The 20,515-nt window shown below is 40.5% G+C and overlaps 1 protein-coding gene across 2 annotated transcripts; it reads left to right on the top strand.

Moving 5' to 3' along the window:
- The first annotated feature begins 1,467 nt into the window (after positions 1-1,467).
- Positions 1,468-20,281, top strand: LOC106612488 (chitin synthase). 2 transcript variants are annotated; one of them, XM_014213682.2, is made up of 19 exons: positions 1,468-1,616; positions 3,764-3,899; positions 7,655-7,840; positions 7,954-9,035; positions 9,265-9,366; positions 9,745-9,909; positions 10,080-10,227; positions 10,401-10,466; positions 10,617-10,851; positions 11,172-11,372; positions 11,623-11,907; positions 16,127-16,306; positions 16,688-17,204; positions 17,325-17,470; positions 17,905-18,248; positions 18,714-18,824; positions 18,917-19,134; positions 19,318-19,384; positions 19,593-20,281. In XM_014213682.2, the coding sequence occupies exons 1-19, from the start codon at positions 1,570-1,572 to the stop codon at positions 19,662-19,664; spliced, it is 4,308 nt and encodes a 1,435-aa protein (XP_014069157.2). In that variant the 5' UTR covers positions 1,468-1,569; the 3' UTR covers positions 19,665-20,281. The 2 variants fall into 2 exon arrangements, with proteins under 2 accessions (XP_014069157.2, XP_014069148.2); XM_014213673.2 differs by having other exon boundaries at positions 17,322-17,470.
- The last annotated feature ends 234 nt before the right edge of the window (positions 20,282-20,515 follow it).

Genomic DNA, 20,515 nt, shown 5'->3' with positions numbered 1-20,515 from the left:
CTCTATACTCTCTACACTCGCCAGTTTTAGCTTTAGCCAGCACCGTCTTTAGATTAGCCTTAACGTCGGTAGCCCTGCCCCCTGGTAAACAGTGTATGATCGCTGGATGATTAGTTTTAAGTCTAATACTGCGGGTAATGGAGTCGCCAATGACTAGGGTTTTCAATTTGTCAGAGCTAATGGTGGGAGCCGTCGGCGTCTCAGACCCCACAACGGGAGGAGTAGAGACCAGAGAAATCTCGGCCTCCGACTCCGACTCGCTTAATGGGGAGAACCGGTTGAAAGTTTCTGTCGGCTGAATAAGCGACACCGGTTGAGCATTCCTACAGCGTTTCCCTCCAGAAGACATGAGAAAGATGTCCGGCTGCGGGGACCGTGCGAGGGGGTTTATACTAACGTTACTATCTGTACTTACTGGTGGCACAGACGCTGTTTCATCCTTTCCTACACTGAAATTACCCTTGCCTAACGATCGCGTCTGAAGCTGGGCTTGCAGCACAGCTATCCTTGCCGTAAGGCGATCGTTCTCCTGTATATTATAAGTACAACGACTGCAATTAGAAGGCATCATGTTAATGTTACTTAGCTTCGGCTGTTTGAAGTCCTGACCAACCATGTCCAGATAAAACCTCCGGGGTGAAAAAGTTGAATGAAAAAAGTTGAGTGAGGGAAAAAGTAAAAATATACGGTAATGAAAAAGTAAAAAACCGTCAGGTAGCAAAGTAAGATCGGCAACAAAATGCACAGCAGCGTAAACAAGTCTGCAAGTTGTGACCGGAAACAGTGTTGTTTAAGTGTTCCCTTTATTTTTTTGAGCAGTGTATATATATATATTTCTAATTGATTACTGTACACATTAACAAGGAAATAACCCCTCTGAACTCTCTCTTAAGTCGTTGGAAAAACTTGGCTCCTCATGCAGTGGAGATTTGTATATCTTATTTTTGTACACATAGGCTACAAGTACAAACGGAGGATCTACATATACTAAGGGATATTTCGAACAAATTCATAATTTGTAATCCAACAAAACCATAGTTAAAGAAGGCCTGAAAGAAAAATCACATCTAAAAGTGTTTAAGATTGTGTGAGTGGTGGATTTTCATCTATGAGGTCCTTCATCATACTATGACCTTGCACTGAATCACTGTTAATTTATGCTCTGTAACAATATAACTAGAATATCAAACATGTTCTCAAAACATTGTTGCTATGTAACTCATCTTGGTAAAGAAATTGCCCCACTGAAGACATGTGAATGTTTGAGGTGGTTAATTTTGTACATACAACATGTAAATCAACCTTTCACATGTACACTGTCATAAAGGCAAACAAAAAGACACCTCATAATGCCACATTTCTTGTTTCATTAATTTCTGTGAGCAATAATAAAGATGTTAAAGTGTCTTACGTATGATCCTTGTACCTCTTTATGGTTAATGAGTAGTAAACGAGGGAGTGGCGAGGCGTTGCAGACAGTGGTAGTTGATTAAAGTAAACGTACTTAGTGCCTCAGTAAATGAACTGCTACTAAGGACTACTAAGCTCTACCACTAAGGACGGTGAAACATGGAGGAGCTCAAATTCAGAGGGCGGAAAAGGGAAGGGAGGCACAGGTAAGTTTTAGTCATCTAAAATAAATACATTCAGATCGAATGTGGGAATAATTTCAGGCAAAACTGTTAGGATTCACAGGGCCTGATCCTGAAAATAATTAGCTCTGTAGAAAAAAATGAAATTATTCCATAAATTGAAAATATTCTACCTATACTGAAATCATACTAAATAGAGGTAATACAACTATATCATGATACAACTATACCATGTACAATGACAGATATAATTTACCATTATTTGGAGGGTAATGAGCATTTTGTTTTGAAGATATACACTGAGTTTGCAAAACATTAGGAACATGACACAGACTGAACAGGTGAATCCAGGTGAAAACTATGATCCCTTATTGATGTCATTTGTTAAATCAAATCAAACTTTATTTGCCACATGCGCCGAATACAACAAGTGTAGACTTTACCGTGAAATGCTTACTTACAAGCCCTTAACCAACAGTGCAGTTCAAGAATAAGAAAATATTTACCAAGTAGGCTAAAATAAAAAGTAACACAATAACATTAACGAGGCTATATACAGGGGGCACCGGTACCGAGTCAGTGTGCAGGGGTACAGGCTAGTTGAGGTAATCTGTACATGTAGGTGGGGGCGAAGTGACTATGCATAGGAAACAAATCCACTTCAATCAGTGTAGATGAAGGGGAGGAGATGGGTTAAAGAAGGAATTTTAAGCCTTGAGACATGGATTGTGTGTGTGCCATTCAGAGGGTGAATGGGCAAGACAAAATATTTAAGTGCCTTTGAACGGGGTTTGGTAGTAGGTGCCAGGCGTACTGGTTTGAGTGTGTCAAGAACTGCAATGCTGCTGGGTTTTTCACGACCAACAGCTGTGTGTATCAAGAGTGGTCTACCAACCAAAGGACATCCAGCCAACCTGACACAACTGTGATAAGCATTGGAGTCAACATGGTCCAGGATCCTTGTGGAACACTTTTGACACATTGTAGAGTCCATGTCCCGATGAATTGGGGCTGTTCTGAGGGAAAACGAGGGTGTAACTCAATGTTAGGAAGGTGTTCCTAATGTTTTGTGCACTCAGTGTACATTAAAACCCACTAGTTTTCATTTACGTTTGGTTGAGTTGTCAACTCGCGTGAATTCAATTTGAAATCCACAACAAATTTCACCATGTCATTGGATTTAGGTTGCAAGTTGGGTGAAAAACAGACAAAGATCGCTTACGCTGATGACCTTTTGCAAATCCATGTTCCATGTTGATTCAACCTCATCACATTTATTGTTGTTTTTGTTGTTGAAATGACGTGGAACCAGTTTTTGCCCAGTGGGAAGGAAGCAAAGTTTAATTCCTTCCCAAATGCTTCTTATGACCTTTTGTTCTGATAAGCCTATCAATAGGAATGAAAAAACAAAGACATCTGACAATGTATTATTCATTACTACATTATGCTTACAATAAGTGTTTTGAGACTCATTCGAACGAGCATGACAGATGCATTGCAATACATTCATGTTTTAGGGTGAATAATAGCCTACAAATATAGGTGTAAGGCTTGTGATCAGGCCTATTTTATAGGTGGCCAGGTTGAGAACCACTGAGCTAGACCATAATCAACTGTCTATTCAGATTAATTATTTGAGACAAGATTATCAACGTTTGGTTCCCTCTTCAAATCAGTTTCTTTCAGTAAGCCTGGTAGAGATGACACTTAACCCACAAAGCTTGTATAAGCAATAGTTTACATAAGGTTAATATAATGGATAACGGTCTTATCTTTATTAGGGTGATTCAACTTGTACGGCTGGTCACAATTGGGTTGGGTATGTATTGGATGTTTCAAAGCCAAAGCTCATTAGATATATGTAGACTGGGCTATGAAGTTGTCAGTATCCACTGTACCCCATCAACAGTCCCATTTCCAATGATTCAATAGTGCCTAATATACTGTCACCTTTGCCTGCCACACACTTGAAAATGGATGTTGTTTGATGCCACTTGTGACTCACTTGTGCCACTGGACTTCCTTCGATATAACATATCTTCAAGTTAGATATTAAAGTAAAAGTTTATAGGGGGTTTATAAAGACTGGAAGTTCACGTTTTAAGGATGGTTTATGAATCAGTAAAACTGTTTTAACTAAATGTTTGAAATTGTTTTCGATACTGTCACAGGGACACCTGGGATCCATTCCAGTTGAATCCCATTGGTGCTGAGAAAGAGGAGAAGAGAAGATGCTTTGAGTTGTTCCAGCACCTGGTGGCAGGGTTCGTGGGGATAATGGTCCTGTCCAGTGCTGTCATCAGCAAGGTGAGCCACAATTAGGGACCAGCACCCTGAACCTGGCAACTACTAGATCAACACATTCAAGCATAATACCTTCTGTGATGTCATCTTATAATCATATTTTAAAGGAATAGTTCACCCAAATTACAGAAGAACACATTGGTTTCCTTATCCTGTAATCAGTCTATGGACAAGGTATGACAGCAATACATGATTTGGTTTAGTTTCCCTTGCACCATATGCTAACATTTTAGCATTTCCGGCAGAAATCCCATTTAAGTAATGGGACAGATATTAGCATTTTTTCGCACATCATGTCCAAATATTGGTCCCATGACTTGAATGATTTAATGGGATTTGTGCCACAAATGCTAAAATGTTAGCATGTGGAACAGTGGCAGGGAAATTAAAACAAATCATAGATTGCTGTCAGACATCTACCTTGTCCATAGACTGCTTACATAGACTGCTTACAGGGTAAGGAAACCAATATGTAATTGTGTGATTTGGGTAAACTATCCCTTTAATGTATATCAAATCCATACAGTATCAGATACAGTGCCTTCAGGAAAATATTCAGACCCCTTGACTTCTTCCACATTTTGTTACGTTACAGCCTTATTCTAAAATGGATTAAATATATATTTTTTCTTAGCAATCTACACACAATACCCCATAATGGCAAAGCGAAAACAGTTTTATCTACATTTTTGCAACAAAAAAAAGAAAAAGAAATATTTACAAAAGTATTCAGACCCTTTGCTACGAGACTCAAAATTGAGCTCAGGTGCATCCTGTTTCCATTGATAATCCTTGAGATGTTTCTACAACTTAATTTGTCAGAGAGGTGACCAAGAACCCAATGGTTACTCTGACAAAGCTCTAGAGTTCCTCTGTGGAGATGGGAGAACCTTCCAGAAGGACAACCATCTCTGCAGCACAATCAGGCGTTTATGGTAGAGTGGCCAGACAGAAGCCACTCCTCAGCAAAAAGCACATGACAGCCTGCTTGGAGTTTGCCAAAAGGCACCTAAAGGCTCTCAGACCATGAGAAACAAGATTCTTTGGTCTGATGAAAATAAGACTGAACTCTTTGGCCTGAATGCCAAGCGTCACATCAGGAGGGAACTTGGCACCATCCCTACGGTGAAGCATGGTGGTGGCAGCGTCATGCTATGGGGATGTTTTTCAGTGGCAGGAACTGTGAGACTAGTCAGAATTGAGGGAAAGATGACCGGAGCAGAGTACAGTGAGATCCTTGATGAAAACCTGCTCCAGAGCACTCAGGAACTCAGACTGGGGCGAAGATTCACCTTCCAACAGGACAACGACCCTCAGCACACAGCTAAGACAAAATAGGAGTGGCTTCGGTACAAGTCTTTGTACCGAATATCCTTGAGTGGCCCATCCAGAGCCTGGACTAGAACTTGATCGAACATCTCTGGAGAGACCTGAAAATAACTGTGCAGCAACATTCTTCATCCAACCTGACAGAACTTGAGAGGATCTGCAGAGAAGAATGTGAGAAACTCCCCAAATACAGGTGTGCCAAGTTGTAGCGTCATACCCAAGAAGACTTGATGCTGTAATCACTGCCGTAGGTGCTTCAATAAAGTACTGAGTAAATGGTCTGAATACTTATGTAAATGTGATATTTCTTTTTTTTAACATTTTTATAAATTAGCAAACATTTCTAAAAACCTGTTTTTGCTATGTCATTATGGGGTATTGTCACGATCGTCAAAAGGAGTGGACCAAAGCGCAGCGAGGTAAGTGTTCATCGTAGTATTTATTTACCTCAGAACACTACAAACAAAAGGAACAAACAATGAATACGACCATAACTTCTTCTGGCTTAACAAGCAGTAGAAAATAAAGATCCCACAAAACAAAGGGAAAAACAGGCTGCCTAAGTATGGCTTCCAATCAGAGACAACGATAGACAGCTGCCTCTGATTGGAAACCATACCCGGCCAAAACATAGAAAACAAAACATAGAATGCCCACCCACCTATCACACCCTGACCTAACTATACAGAGAAAACACAGCTCTCCTAGGTCAGAGCGTGACAGGTATTGTGTGTAGATTGATTAGGGAAGAAAAAAAATGTCATAAATTTTAGAATAAGGCTGTAATGTAACAAAATGTGGAAAAAGTCTGTTATTGGTATGTTGGCATTGCAGTTTTTGCATCCTTTTCGGTTTCTCTGACCTGGTGGGAAAACCCAGTGCAGGCGAGCAACAACATGCAAGAAATGCTGACTGAGTTGGACACCTTCAGAGACTTTGTGTTTGTGATATCCAGCCTCTTAAGGATAGTAGTCATTGCTGCTGTGTACCTCATCTACCACGTGTTGATACAGGAAAACATTGTATAGTCAGATTTTGATTTCACTCCTAAGGCCGATAAAGATGAAAATTCAATTGCAAGGCATAGAGAGACACTTGATATTGGTCTTATTGTCCTTTTCCTCCAAGCCTTTTTCTCTGCTGCATGCCATTGGTTTGGGGTGGTGGCTTGTAAGATCCACTCTATGCGAATGAGCTTCGCCTTCCCTGTCTGCTTCACTGGGCCCACCGTTCCCTTACCCACATCAGCAGTGATTCATAATTTACAAGGGAAGTGGTATGGGTTCTATATGAGACAAAACTCATGACTGTCTTTAATGAGAGGGTTTATATAAATATATGTCTATATCATAGAAGGTTGGTGGCATCTTAATTGGGGAGGACGGGCTTGTGGTGATGGCTGGAACGGAATAAGTTGAATGATATCAAATACATCAAACACATGGTTTGATGCCATTCATTCGCTTCGTTCCCGCCGTTATTATGAGCCGTTCTCCCCTCAGCAGCCTCCACTGATCTATATCCACATATATTATTTATGTGATACTTTAGGCCATGCATGACAAAGACTGAGCAATTTATTTTTTCTAACTAAATTAACAATGTTTCAATTGACAGAAGTGATACTTATTAAAGCCTCTTGTACGTTTCCCCTTACCGTCTCAGCTGGTATTGCCATCTCCATGGGCACGTGTGGAGCAAGAGAATTTATGACATGACTGTACCCTAGACACTTTGTACTCTCCTATCTGTTTTTCTCTCTAACATGTACACTGCACACATTCTCATTGTGAAGTCAAAATACTATGAAGGAAATGTTCACACTCACTATGTAATTTCAGGGTTGAGTAAGTCACTTTCTAAATGTAATCCTTTACAGTTACTAGTTACCTGTCCAAAATTGTAATCAGTAATATAACTTTTGGATTACCCAAACTCAGTAACGTAATCTGATTACATTCATTTACTTTTGGATTACTTTCCCCTTAAGAGGCGTTAGAAGAAGACAAATAGAGCCCATCAAACACATTTGATGTGTCATCATAGTGGTCTCTGACTTGTGGTTAGACTCACTCAGATGGAACAAACTTAAACTTGAGCCTTGTTTCAGTGCTGAATTTAATGTCATTGAGAAAACAGAAAGGTGTCATAATGTATTTTTGCCTATGTCCTTTCTGTATTTAAAAGTAATCCAAGAAGTAATCATCTAGTTTTTAAAAAGTATATGTAATCTGATTACAATATTTTTGATAGTAACATAATGGATTCCAGTGTTATTTAAAAAAAAATCTGATTACATGTAACTGATTACATGTAATCAGCTATTACACAACCCTGTGTAGATCAGTGTCTAAATTAATTAATTCAGTCACCTTTGATTTTATAATATAAGAAGTCTGATGTCAGTTGTCTTTACATCCAATCTGCAGGGCTCTCTGCTCGTTCTATCCACACTCTCAAGCCCCACATCGACTAGGACTCCCAAGGAAAGACAATACTACGTGCTCATGCTGGTGTGCTCTTTGGTGGTGCCCAACCTGCTCGTGTTCCTCAAGTCACTGTGGAAATGCGCTTTCAAGAACTTTGTTCCGCCAAACATGAGAACTATGGGAATTGTAAGTTGACACTGTGAAATACTATACAATTTGACTCCTTTGTGATCTTTGTAACTCTTAATTGCTCCTTGAATTGCTTGCTGTCAATACAAATTGAAATCTATATCTTTCAGGTGTGTGGCATTGAATGCCTGGTGTCTCTTGGGACCTCCATCCTGGTGCTGGTAGTGATGCCCCAGTTTGATGTACTCACAAACCTGTTCATCTCTGGGGGAGTCTGCATGCTTTCCTCTGTCCTACAGATAGCATTTCGCCTGCAGAGAGAGAACTGGAAGATCATCTTCCCCATTTGTTCTCTTATGCTTGTCCTGACTGGCTACTTTCTCCTTGGGGCAGACTATTACGTTCGGGTATCCTCTTTTGTATCAGGCCAGGAAGATGACTGTTATTGGTATGTTGGCATTGCAGTTTTTGCATCCTTTTTGGTTTCTCTGACCTGGTGGGAAAACCCAGTGCAGGCGAGCAACAACATGCAAGAAATGCTGACTGAGTTGGACACCTTCAGAGACTTTGTGTTTGTGATATCCAGCATCTTAAGGATAGTAGTCATTGCTGCTGTGTACCTCATCTACCACGTGTTGATACAGGAAAACATTGTATGGTCAGATTTTGATTTCACTCCTAAGGCCGATGACGATGAAAATACAATTGCAAGGCATAGAGAGACACTTGATATTGGTCTTATTGTCCTTTTCCTCCAAGCCTTTTTCTCTGCTGCATGCCATTGGTTTGGGGTGGTGGCTTGTAAGATCCACTCTGTGCGAATGAGCTTCGCCTTCCCTGTCTGCTTCACTGGGCCTGCCGTTCTTATCCTCGGCATGATCCTTTTCCTAACGCAATCTGAAGACCTAGCTGGGGCCGACACAACTTCTATCATAGACTTTTGCTCGAGCCTCGTTGAACTAAGCACAAAGAACACTAGCACAGTTGTGATGCTGGAGATCACCAAGAGCATCTGCAGGACTTCTTTGAGCAGCTATTACTGGACCTGGCCTTTCTCCCTACTTGCGCTGGAGGGGATTTGCATGTGGCTCGGGCTCATCACATGCACCTACTACGTGTGGAACTTCAGGGTCCAGAGGATCGAGCGGACAACTGAGCTGTTTGTGCGACGCTTATACGAGTCTGCCTTCATCGACCTGTCTCTGCTTCTGAACACCAAGATGAAGGTTGTACGAACGAGGAACCAAGAGAGGCAAGATTCTGCTATTTAATTGATTAAGTCCATGTGGTCCAATACTTCACATTACAGCAGTGCAAATAGACATTTGTTCACTTATTGTTTAGTTTTACCGACAGTGCACTATATAACACAGAGACTCAGTGGTATTGTGCTGAAATATACTCACATGATTAGAAAGAGTTCTCTCTCCCCATCCATCCAAACAAGTTCTCACACTTTCCCAATGTTTTTCATTCTACAGTAGTGTTGTTGATGACGTGGAGAATTGTGTCATTTACCTCTGTGCAACAATGTGGCATGAGACCTATGATGAGATGTTGAAGATCCTGACATCCATGTTCAGGTAAAGCAGAGGCCTCTTGTATACAACACAAAACAATGGCCCCGTACACACTCAAGTTGTATAACTCATGAAGCCTTTTGGCACAAACACATTTGGCACAAACGGTTGTGATACAACAGAGAGTTGTTCTGAACAAAAATAAGTACACAAGAGTTGTTGTGACACCGTAAAATTTTTGTGTAAACATGTTTGTACAGACAAACTCTCTGTTGTATCACAAGATATAATTTGTATCACAAACATTGTGTAAAATGCGTTGCATATTAGTTGTTCGGAGCCAAAAGACTCCGTACAATAGAACGAATAATAAGGAGGTGATCATAATGTTAAGCAGAAAAATCTGACTTTATGTAATCATATATGTCTTGATGGTTTCAGGTTGGACCGGTACAGAGGTGAACCAAAAGAGGAACATAAAGATGTTTTTGACTTTGAATGCCACATATTTGTTGATGACGCATTCATGATAGAAAAGGAGACAGGCAAAAAGTTTGTCAACGAATATGTGACCGATCTCATTCATGTGGTCATAGAGGTATACAGGTAAGTGGACATTTTGTTTTTCTTTGCTCTTTGTTCCATATAACAGAACCAATAGTGTCAATTAATGAGCACAAGCACTTGTAATGATGCATTCACTACAACTGACAATTCTATTAATCCAAAGACTGCAAACTGTATTATAATGAATCTTGAATGTTTGTGTATTTCAGGGTATTCACCAATAAGGAGCCTGATGATGTGTCAATTATTGAGACTCCCTATGGTGGCCGATTAATGTTTGTGATGCCAGAGGGAAACATGCTGTATTTCCATCTGAAAGATAAACAGCTGATCCGAAACAAGAAGAGATGGTCACAGGTTGGTGGGATGATTTTCAGTATTAAATATTTTCAATATTCCTGTATGTTAACATACTTTAATTACATTTCTTGCAGAATATATGTATATCTTGTAATTGCTTTCTGATTTTAGAATGGAAACACTTCAGGAAAATGAAATGGTTATAGGTTTGCATCTGACATGTCTTTCAGATCATGTACCTGTACTATCTGCTTGGGTGGAAAGGATACATTGTCAAGAATCCTCAAAAGATAACGGTATGTAATACATTTAATGCAAATGTCCATGTTATTGCCTTTATCCCTGCAATACAGGTGATCTGTAAATATGATAAATCAGTAGACAGCCATGGTTTCCATGGTTTTCCTAAATTAATGTGTATGATATTTGTTGTGTGTCTTGTATAGAGACAGAATAATCCTTGCCGTGCCAGTCTAATATCATTGGATGGGGAGAGTTTCCTGTTGCCACAGCATGACAATGACAGTAAGAGAAAACACATATCTGATGACAATACCTACATCATGGCTCTGGATGGGGATACAGACTTCCACCCCGCAGCTCTGATCTTACTGGTGGATCGACTTCGGAAGTACGGCAATGTGGGTGCTGCATGCGGAAGAATCCATCCAACAGGAATGGGTGAGTAAAGCTTTACTAAATATTTAGGTGGTCCACTCAGACATTGCTATGTCTAGCATATACACTGAGTGTACAAAACATTAGGAACACCTGCTCTTCCATGACACAGACTGACCAGGTGAATCCAGGTGAAAGCTATGATCCCTTATTGATGTCACTTGTTAAATCCACTTCAATCACTGTAGATGAAAAGGAAGAGACAGGTAGAAGAAGGATTTTTTAAAGCCTTGAGACAATTGTGGCATGGATTGTGTATGTGTGTCATTTAGAGGGTGAATGGGCAAGACAAAAGATTTAACGTGCATTGCATTCTATTGTAGGTCCAATGGTGTGGTATCAGAAATTTGAGTACGCTGTTGGTCACTGGCTCCAGAAAACAGCTGAGCACGTTTTTGGTTCAGTCCTCTGCAGTCCTGGATGCTTCAGCTTGTTCAGGGGATCAGCTCTGATGGATGACAATGTGCTCAAGAGATATACCACCACTGCAACTAGAGCCTCTGAGTACGTTCAATATGATCAAGGTGACTACTTTCTTATTCTCTCATCAACAACACTTGATTGTCGATATCAGCCTTTACACAGGTGGTTCATAGAAAGTATTATTATCACAGTTCCTTGAGCTATCTCTGTTGGCTTCAGTCGACCAAGGGTGCCATACATATTTGCAAGCTGATTAAGTGTTCCCTAGAGATAATCATTATGGTGCGCACCTGTCCTAGGACCTGATTCGTACATTGACTTTCATGAATCTTCCCTCTTCCCACTGGCCAGGTGAGGACCGCTGGCTGTGCACCCTGCTCCTCCAGCAGGGCTGGAGAGTGGAGTACAATGCTGCGTCAGATGCCTACACCAATTCCCCTCAGGAGTTCAAAGAGTTCTATAACCAGAGGCGTCGCTGGGGGCCCTCTACTCTAGCCAACACCCTGGACCTTCTGCACAGCGGCAATGAGACAGTCAAGAGGAACTCTTCTATCTCCAGGCTCTACATCTTCTACCAGATATTCACTGTCAGCTCCTCCATTCTTGGCCCTGCCTCCGTTTCTCTGATGATAGCAGGTGGGCACCAATCTCACACTGTACTGTTCGGTTATTTCTTGGAATTTTATGTGTATGAATAGCGATTATACTGTATGACTTAGAATAACTAGAGCTCTGGTTAAAGTAGATGTACCACTTATTCCCTTAAAAACTGGTGCGTCAATCTAAATTACATAACAAAAAAATACCCGTCAAAATCTGTCAGCTTAAACTAGAGATATCTGTTTTTTTGCATTGAATGTGTCTAAATCCACCGCATCCGCCAGTGTCGCACTTCCGCACCTGCGGTTTGACCTAGAAACTACACTGCTCAAAAAAATAAAGGGAACACTTAAACAACACAATGTAACTCCAAGTCAATCACACTTCTTTGAAATCAAACTGTCCACTTAGGAAGCAACACTGATTGACAATAAATTTCACATGCTGTTGTGCAAATGGAATAGACAACAGGTGGAAATTATAGGCAATTAGCAAGACACCCCCAATAAAGGAGTGGTTCTGCAGGTGGGGACCACAGACCACTTCTCAGTTCCTATGCTTCCTGGCTGATGTTTTGGTCACTTTTGAATGCTGGCGGTGCTTTCACTCTAGTGGTAGCATGAGACGGAGTCTACAACCCACACAAGTGGCTCAGGTAGTGCAGCTCATCCAGGATGGCACATCAATGCGAGCTGTGGCAAGAACGGTTTGCTGTGTCTGTCAGCGTAGTGTCCAGAGCATGGAGGTGCTACCAGGAGACAGGCCAGTACATCAGGAGACATGGAGGAGGCCGTAGGAGGGAAACAACCCAGCAGCAGGACCGCTACCTCCGCCTTTGTGCAAGGAGGAGCAGGAGAAGCACTGCCATAGCCCTGCAAAATGACCTCCGCAGGCCACAAATGTGCATGTGTCTGCTCAAACGGTCAGAAACAGACTCCATGAGGGTGGTATGAGGGCCCGACGTCCACAGGTGGGGGTTGTGCTTACAGCCCAACACCGTGCAGGACGTTTGGCATTTGCCAGAGAACACCAAGATTGGCAAATTCGCCACTGGCGCCCTGTGCTCTTCACAGATGAAAGCAGGTTCACACTGAGCACGTGACAGACGTGACAGAGTCTGGAGACGCCGTGGAGGACGTTCTGCTGCCTGCAACATCCTCCAGCATGACCGGTTTGGCGGTGGGTCAGTCATGGTGTGGGGTGGCATTTCTTTGGGGGGCCGCACAGCCCTCCATGTGCTCGCCAGAGGTAGCCTGACTGCCATTAGGTACCGAGATGAGATCCTCAGACCCCTTGTGAGACCATATGCTGGTGCGGTTGGCCCTGGGTTCCTCCTAATGCAAGACAATGCTAGACCTCATGTGGCTGGAGTGTGTCAGCAGTTCCTGCAAGAGGACGGCATTGATGCTCTGGACTGGCCCACCCGTTCCCCAGACCTGAATCCAATTGAGCACATCTGGGACATCATGTCTTGCTCCATCCACCAACGCCACGTTGCACCACAAACTGTCCAGGAGTTGGCGGATGCTTTAGTCCAGGTCTGGGAGGAGATCCCTCAGGAGACCATCCGCCACCTCATCAGGAGCATGCCCAGGCGTTGTAGGGAGGTCAAACAGGCATGTGGAGGCCACACACACTACTGAGCCTCATTTTGACTTGTTTTAAGGACATTACATCAAAGTTGGATCAGCCTGTAGTGTGGTTTTCCACTTTAATTTTGAGTGTGACTCCAAATCCAGACCTCCATGGGTTGATAATTGCATTTCCATTGATTATTTTTGTGTGATTTTGTTGTCAGCCCATTCAACTATGTAAAGAAAAAAGTATTTAATAAGATTATTTCTTTCATTCAGATCTAGGATGTGTTGTTTAAGTGTTCCCTTTATTTTTTTGAGCAGTATATTATAACCGCTCTATGGAAAGGGACACTCTCACAAACATTTATGAATGTGTTATTCAATGCGTTTCTATGGGCTTTAGTAGTAAAGGCCAAAATCAATATTTAAATTATCCATAGTATGACCATCTTAAAACAATCCATATGTCAGCTTAACACCCCCCAACATCTTACACTCTAAATAATTAAGTAAAGTTAAGTATTTCTAATTGTGACTATATTCAAAAGCTCAACTTCAGGCAGAGCGTTGACTGACTGGGTGGATGAGATTACATATGACTTTAACATTTTAGGGCACAGGGCTAAAGGTATAACCATAAAGTATGTCTACCCATCAGTTAAAGCAGGGGTTTTCAAACTGGGGTCCGCGGAGGTACTGACATTTCTTTATGAATATCGCTAGCTGCAACACAATATCACCTTGGATATCATTTTTACGTCTGCGTCCAGCATCAAGGAAGTTAGTTTCATGAGGAGGTAGTTTCATGAGCCAGTGCTAACTAGCATTAGCGCAATGAATAGTTAACATGCTAGCTGTTCCTGTTCGTCCAACTCTGGGGAAGTAGATAAATGGCTTCATTGCCAAAATCTCGAACTATCCCTTTAATATGGAGGAAATTACAGTCATTGGAGTTAATTACTGATACAGAAAATTACATTTTGGGATGGAAAAAAAGTTTCAGTGTTAACTTAGATGACCAAAAACAATTAGAAAGCATGCAGAAAAGATATTGAACTATACATATTTTTTTAATAATACCATCTTTGAGAACTAACAATCAAACACAGTCAGACAGTTAGGGAGAATAGAAATGTTTTAAACCGGGCATTCAGGACACATGACCATTGATATTGTTGTAATGCTTGAGCAGAGGAACACAGCATTAGCCATGGCAAAATGCATAGAATTGCAGCTTTAAAACTGCAACATTTTCTCTTAGCTCCGTGAAATAATTTGTAGAATTGCAGAAAATGTGCTTTACAAAAGCTAAATGTTTTCTATGCCGCCAAGATACCTTTCTAGCTAATAGACTATGTTAGACTTTACACTTCCTCTTCCAATGAACAGTGGGGAGGTCAAAATAAAGAAACTGTCTCCCAAATCTATTCAGTTTATTCACTTTTTTTTGCAAATTTATGATGCGGGTCACTGGGCCTCATGTTCGCCTGGTCAGGGGTCCCTGGGCAAAAAAAGTTTGAAAACCCATGAGTTACAGTATACAGTGCCGTGAAAAAGTTTTTGCCCCCTTTCTGATTTTTTCTATTTTTGCATATGTTTGAGACTGAATGTTAACCAAAACCTAGTATTAGATAAAGGGTGCCTGAGTTTACAAATAACAAAAAAAATGGATACTAATTTTATTTATTTAATTAACAAAGTTATGCAAACCAAACAGTTGACTCAAGTTTGCCAAAAAGCAGCTGGAATGATGATCATCAAGACTCTTGGAAGAATGTTCTATGGACAGATGAGTCAAAAGTATAACTTTTTGGACGACATCAGTCCCATTATGCCTGGCAAAAACCAAAAACTGCATTCCACAGTAAGAACCTTATATCAACAGTCAAGCATGGCGGTGGTAGTGTGATGGTTTGGGAATACTTTGCTGCCTCAGGACCTGGACGAGTTGGCTTAATAGAAGGAACCATGAATTCTGCTCTGTATCAGAGAATTCTACAGGAGAATGTCAGGTCATCCGTCTGTGAGTTGAAGCTGGAAGACAATGCAGCAGCAAGACAATGATCCAAAACACACAATCAAGTTTATATGAAAATGGCTAAAAAGCAACACATTTGAAGTTTTGGAATGGCCTAGTCAAAGTCCAGACCTAATCCCAATTGAGATGTTGTGGCAGGACTTGAAATGAGCAGTTCATGCTTGAAAATTCACAAATGTCGCTGAGTTACAGTTCTGCATGGGACAAAATTACTGATCAACAACCACAGGAAGCGTTTGGTTGGAGTCATTGCAGCTAAAGGTGGCACAACCAGTTATTGAGTGTAACGGGGCAATTACTTTATCACACAGGGGCATTCGGTGTTGTATAACTTTGTTTATGAAATAAATTAAATAAGTATTTCATTGTTGTGTTATTTGTTTACTCAGGTTCCCTTTATCTAATATTAGGTTTTGGTTGAAGATCTGATAACATTCAGTATCAAAAATATGCAAAAGTAGAGAAAATTAGAAAGGGGGCAAATACTTTTCACAGCACTGTATGACTTTTGCTTCGGTTCAATAAAACCATAAAAGTAATGTGGCGAAGATGAGTTAAGATGAGTTCAAATGGTATTGTTCTTATATGATCAGATCTCCATTCCAGGAAGTATTCACCCTTTTTCTGTCTTCCTCTTTAGGTGCTTTCCAGTTTGTGTTCAAAATTGAAGGAACCCTGTCCATAATCATAGCAGTCATCCCACCTATTTTCTACATGTTTATTTGCTTTTTGGCAAAACCAAACGCCCAGATCATCATTGCAGCCATTATGAGTGTGTTATACGCCTTTCTGATGTTAGCATCATTCTTCGCCATCATCGGTAAGCTTTGGCAATGACTTTTCACTACATACCACAAGTTGTTTATGCAAAGATAGAGGCTACCTCTTATCTTTTAAAGGGTGGGGGCTGGTGATAAATAAAATGTTATTGCCAGTCCCATCATCATAACTATTTCTATATTTTGACATTGTCGGTTAACCTATCATCAGTATGCCACAGGTAGACTTTGTTCTAGTTTCTTTTCACCCAAACATACTGTATGACATTGAGCTGTATTTAGTCTCATGACAGCTTAAGTAACTGATTTAGTTCTGGGTTCTGAGATTAAGCTGTAGTTTACCACTAACTCTTACATCACTATTGTTGATTGGTGCCAAGTCAGACTGTTACGAGTCACATTTAATTTAATTTGTTCCCCAGGTGACATGGCTATGCAGGGCACATTTATCACCCCAACTGGCCTCTTCCTGGTGTCAATGGCTGTCATGTACCTGGTAACTGCCATCCTTCATCCCCAGGAGTTCAGCATGATCATCTATGGTCTGATGTACTTCATCTGTATCCCCAGTGGTTATCTCTTGCTCACAATCTACTCGCTGGTGAACATGCACATTGTCACATGGGGCACCCGAGAGACAAACAAGGAAAAAGAAGAAAAGATGACCCAGAATGTTCTCTGTGATCGCAACTGCAAACTTTGCTGTTGGGATATGAAACTACAAGTTACTCAAGAGACCGATAACTTGCTACTCCAGCAACTCCAGCAGGTAGTCAATCCAAACACGCAAGTCACCGAACAGGTGGTGAAAGAACAACAGGCCAACTCTAAGAAAGAGATAAATAATGCACCGAATGGAGAAAACAACAAGGGCATACTTTCAAAGTCTTCAGACAGCAAATTGGCCAAGAGAGACAGCGACTCAAAATCTGATACAAGGCATGTACAAAGCATTTCACAAAGGCCCAAAGGATCTTGCTCATTATACTGTTTAATGCAAACTTTTATCAAATGAAGTGCTACATCTGTTGTAACTTTTCATAATCTTGTTCACAGCAGTGATGACAGTGTTGACAGCATTCCTAAAAAGGAGAGTGCGTATTCCAGCATTGAAGATGACAATGAAGATGATGATAATATGCTTTATGATGGTTCGCTTTATAGTGGCTTCACCGAGGAAGAAAGAGAAATACTACCTCAAAGTGGTAGGTGTTTCAGTACATGAAAGTCTAATCTTTACCATCCATTTGCTAACCTGCTTCTTGCTCACCCTTTTCAATTGAAAGCTCTTATTCTTACAGCACAGAAATGACTAGGCATTTATTGAAAAGTTACATGGTAAAATTGTAGTTACATCATAATAACCTATTAATTAAAAACATTTCATTAAATAAAGTACCACAAGCCACCATCTGGTATCAAAGTATCCACTGATTTCATACATACAATACCAGGTAAATACCAATAGAAACATCCTGTGAAATAATGCGCAACCTGTAGACATGATTATTGATAAAGGATCACGTCAATAAAAGAGTATAGCTGTAACCTCTAACATACAAAAAGTCAGTATGTAACTGCAAGTTGAATTATACTCAACAGCACCCTCATCTCTACACAATTTGCTTTCAATAAATAGATTGGGTTCAGCCTGTCAAGGAAGAGTTCCTGAAGAAATTGACCTACGCCAACATGAAAAGGAACCTTCAGGAGCAGATCCGCTACTCCCTGAGGAACAAGAACCAGGAGGATGTGTGTGAAGAGCTGGTGATGATGCTAACCGACACGGTGAATGGAGAGCTGAAGGACAAGGTGGGCCCAGAGGACGTGCTGAGCGACAGCCAGCTAGAAGAGCTGCAGTACGCCCTTAACGAGGCCGCCAGGAGGATCCTAAAAACCAACCGCATGGAGAGGCTGGAGAGAAGGGTGAAAAGAGCCATAGAGAAGACCCTCATTGCCCCACAGGTGGAGAAACTGACTGAGGTATTTGCTTGAGTGCCACATGCCATTCATATTGTATTTATATGTTATATTGTATCGCCTGGTGTCTTATCAATGCAGCTCCAGGCATTGTTTTCTCTACATATTTGGCCTGGGATGGACTTCAGCAACAAGTAGACTCAGTACTCTAGAACCACCCTTTGAATTATAATCTGAATCAGGGGCGAACTGGCTGAAATGACAGTTGGGCTGGTCCATTTTTAGTCCAGTGTGCCTCTCTAACCTGGGTTTTTAGCGCAAAATTATAAATTTCTGGCTAATAATAGGGCCATCAAGGAAAATAATCGTCAGGTGTGTTATAAATGCCAGGGCTGATTTCTGGTCCGAGTCCACCCCTGACCTGAATAGACAGTTGCGCAACAATGTGTTTGCCCTCATCTAGGTGGGGATTATGAATATTACAAATGGGCAAATATAGCTACCATGTTTCCCTATGTATTTTGGCAGGAAGAACATGACTTTTGGAAGAAACTGCTTGAGAGATACCTTGCACCTATTGTTGATGATAAAGCACATAAAGAGGAAGTGACAAGGGAACTGAAGTCACTACGGAACAAGGTGGGCTTTTATATTAATTTATTCTAAATCCGTCTACTATTCATTTACTGACATGGCTTGTAGAATGATATTTTATTTTTGCTGTTTTACAGGCAGTGTTTCTGTATTTCATTGTCAACGTTTTGTGGATTGTGGCCACTTTCTTTTTACAAGCCATTGGAAATGACGTGATTAGTATCAAGATCGAAAAAGTCTGGCCAAATGGCACATCATCTGGAGAATACCTGAAGGTGGAGCCTCTCAGTCTGATGTTCCTCTTGTCATTTGCTGTGCTTCTAGTGGTGCAGTTCCTGGCTATGCTTTACCACAGGTGGGCAAACATTTCTCAAACACAATACGATACATGATATATAATAATTTGATACATGATATATCAACATAACACCACCTTCCAAACATGCATAAGACAGACATTTACAAATAAAAGACAAAGACTAATAGAATACAATTACAACCTCAAACTAAAAGTATACTGTGTGGTTTCTCTTTTCAGAGTATATACTCTTATCCATGTAGTGTCGTACAGAAGCACAGAAAAAGACTACATTCCCAGAGACGAGGTGAGTGACCTGTTAATCCAAACAATAGGAAGGATAAAGTGTACTTGATCATTATGCACTTTAGTAGACAATGAATACTTTGTGTAATTATGGTGCAAATATATCTAATAGGTTAATAAATTATTTCCTAGACCTTGTATGAAAACATATTGTGCAGACCTAAAATGCTTGTTGTTGATCATTTTAACTATCTCCATTGTTCGTGCAGGAGGACGAGGAGGGGCTGATTCTTGAGAACCAGATAGCCAATGGCCTTGTGATCACCAGTGATGACTTGTGAAACAGGCTTTTTTGGGGGTGACTTTTTTTTTTTAACCAAGTGTTCCATCAATAAAAAGAGTGACTTTGTGAAGTGTATTGCACCTTTATGTCTAAACCTAATTCAGATATACCTAGCAGGGAAAGCTTATTATGATACTGCAGCAGTGAAATAGGAAACGGTATACTAGGATTAAAGCAGTTGTCCAATGCCTCAGTAAAAAAAATAAAAAATCTATTGAATAACAATATGAGTGATAAGATGTGTATTGAAAATAATTGTAATTTAGACAGATTGTAATTACTAACTGGGAAACAAGACAGTATTACGATCAGACAATAAATAAAATCATTAAACGCATACATACTTCTAATACACTAACCTCCATTTTTCAAGGGAAAATGACCCTTTCTAAATGTATTGCACTGAACCTATCCAACTGAAGGAAAGCCTGACCATAATAGGCTGTTTCTTGATAAAAAAACGTTAATTTTTTTTAATGAAGTGGGTTTTGCAATTTTCAACAGACAATGTAAAACATTTTAGGTAATTTTACTAGTATTTATACTGCTATGTTTATGATGTAAATGTGACTGCTTATGCTAAATGCAAATAAAAAAATGAATATTTTTAACAGATACTGTATTACGAGTCATAACATTCAATGGCCACTGCATGCGTCTATAAGAAGATATGTCTAGCTACTTCACCTCAAGTATCATTACTAAAATGAACAAGACATTTACAATAAAAAGCATGATGAGAGCAAGATACAACTTCAAAAAGTCATTGCAGTACACATAACTAAGGCAGAATGTTCACTGATGCCTTTCATCAAGGTCATTCAGAATGCAGCCTTCATGAAGGTAAAA

This window comes from Salmo salar, chromosome ssa01 (genome assembly GCF_905237065.1).
Source record: "Salmo salar chromosome ssa01, Ssal_v3.1, whole genome shotgun sequence".
Classification (NCBI taxonomy): domain Eukaryota; kingdom Metazoa; phylum Chordata; class Actinopteri; order Salmoniformes; family Salmonidae; genus Salmo; species Salmo salar.
This window is presented reverse-complemented; position numbering and strand designations above follow the sequence as displayed.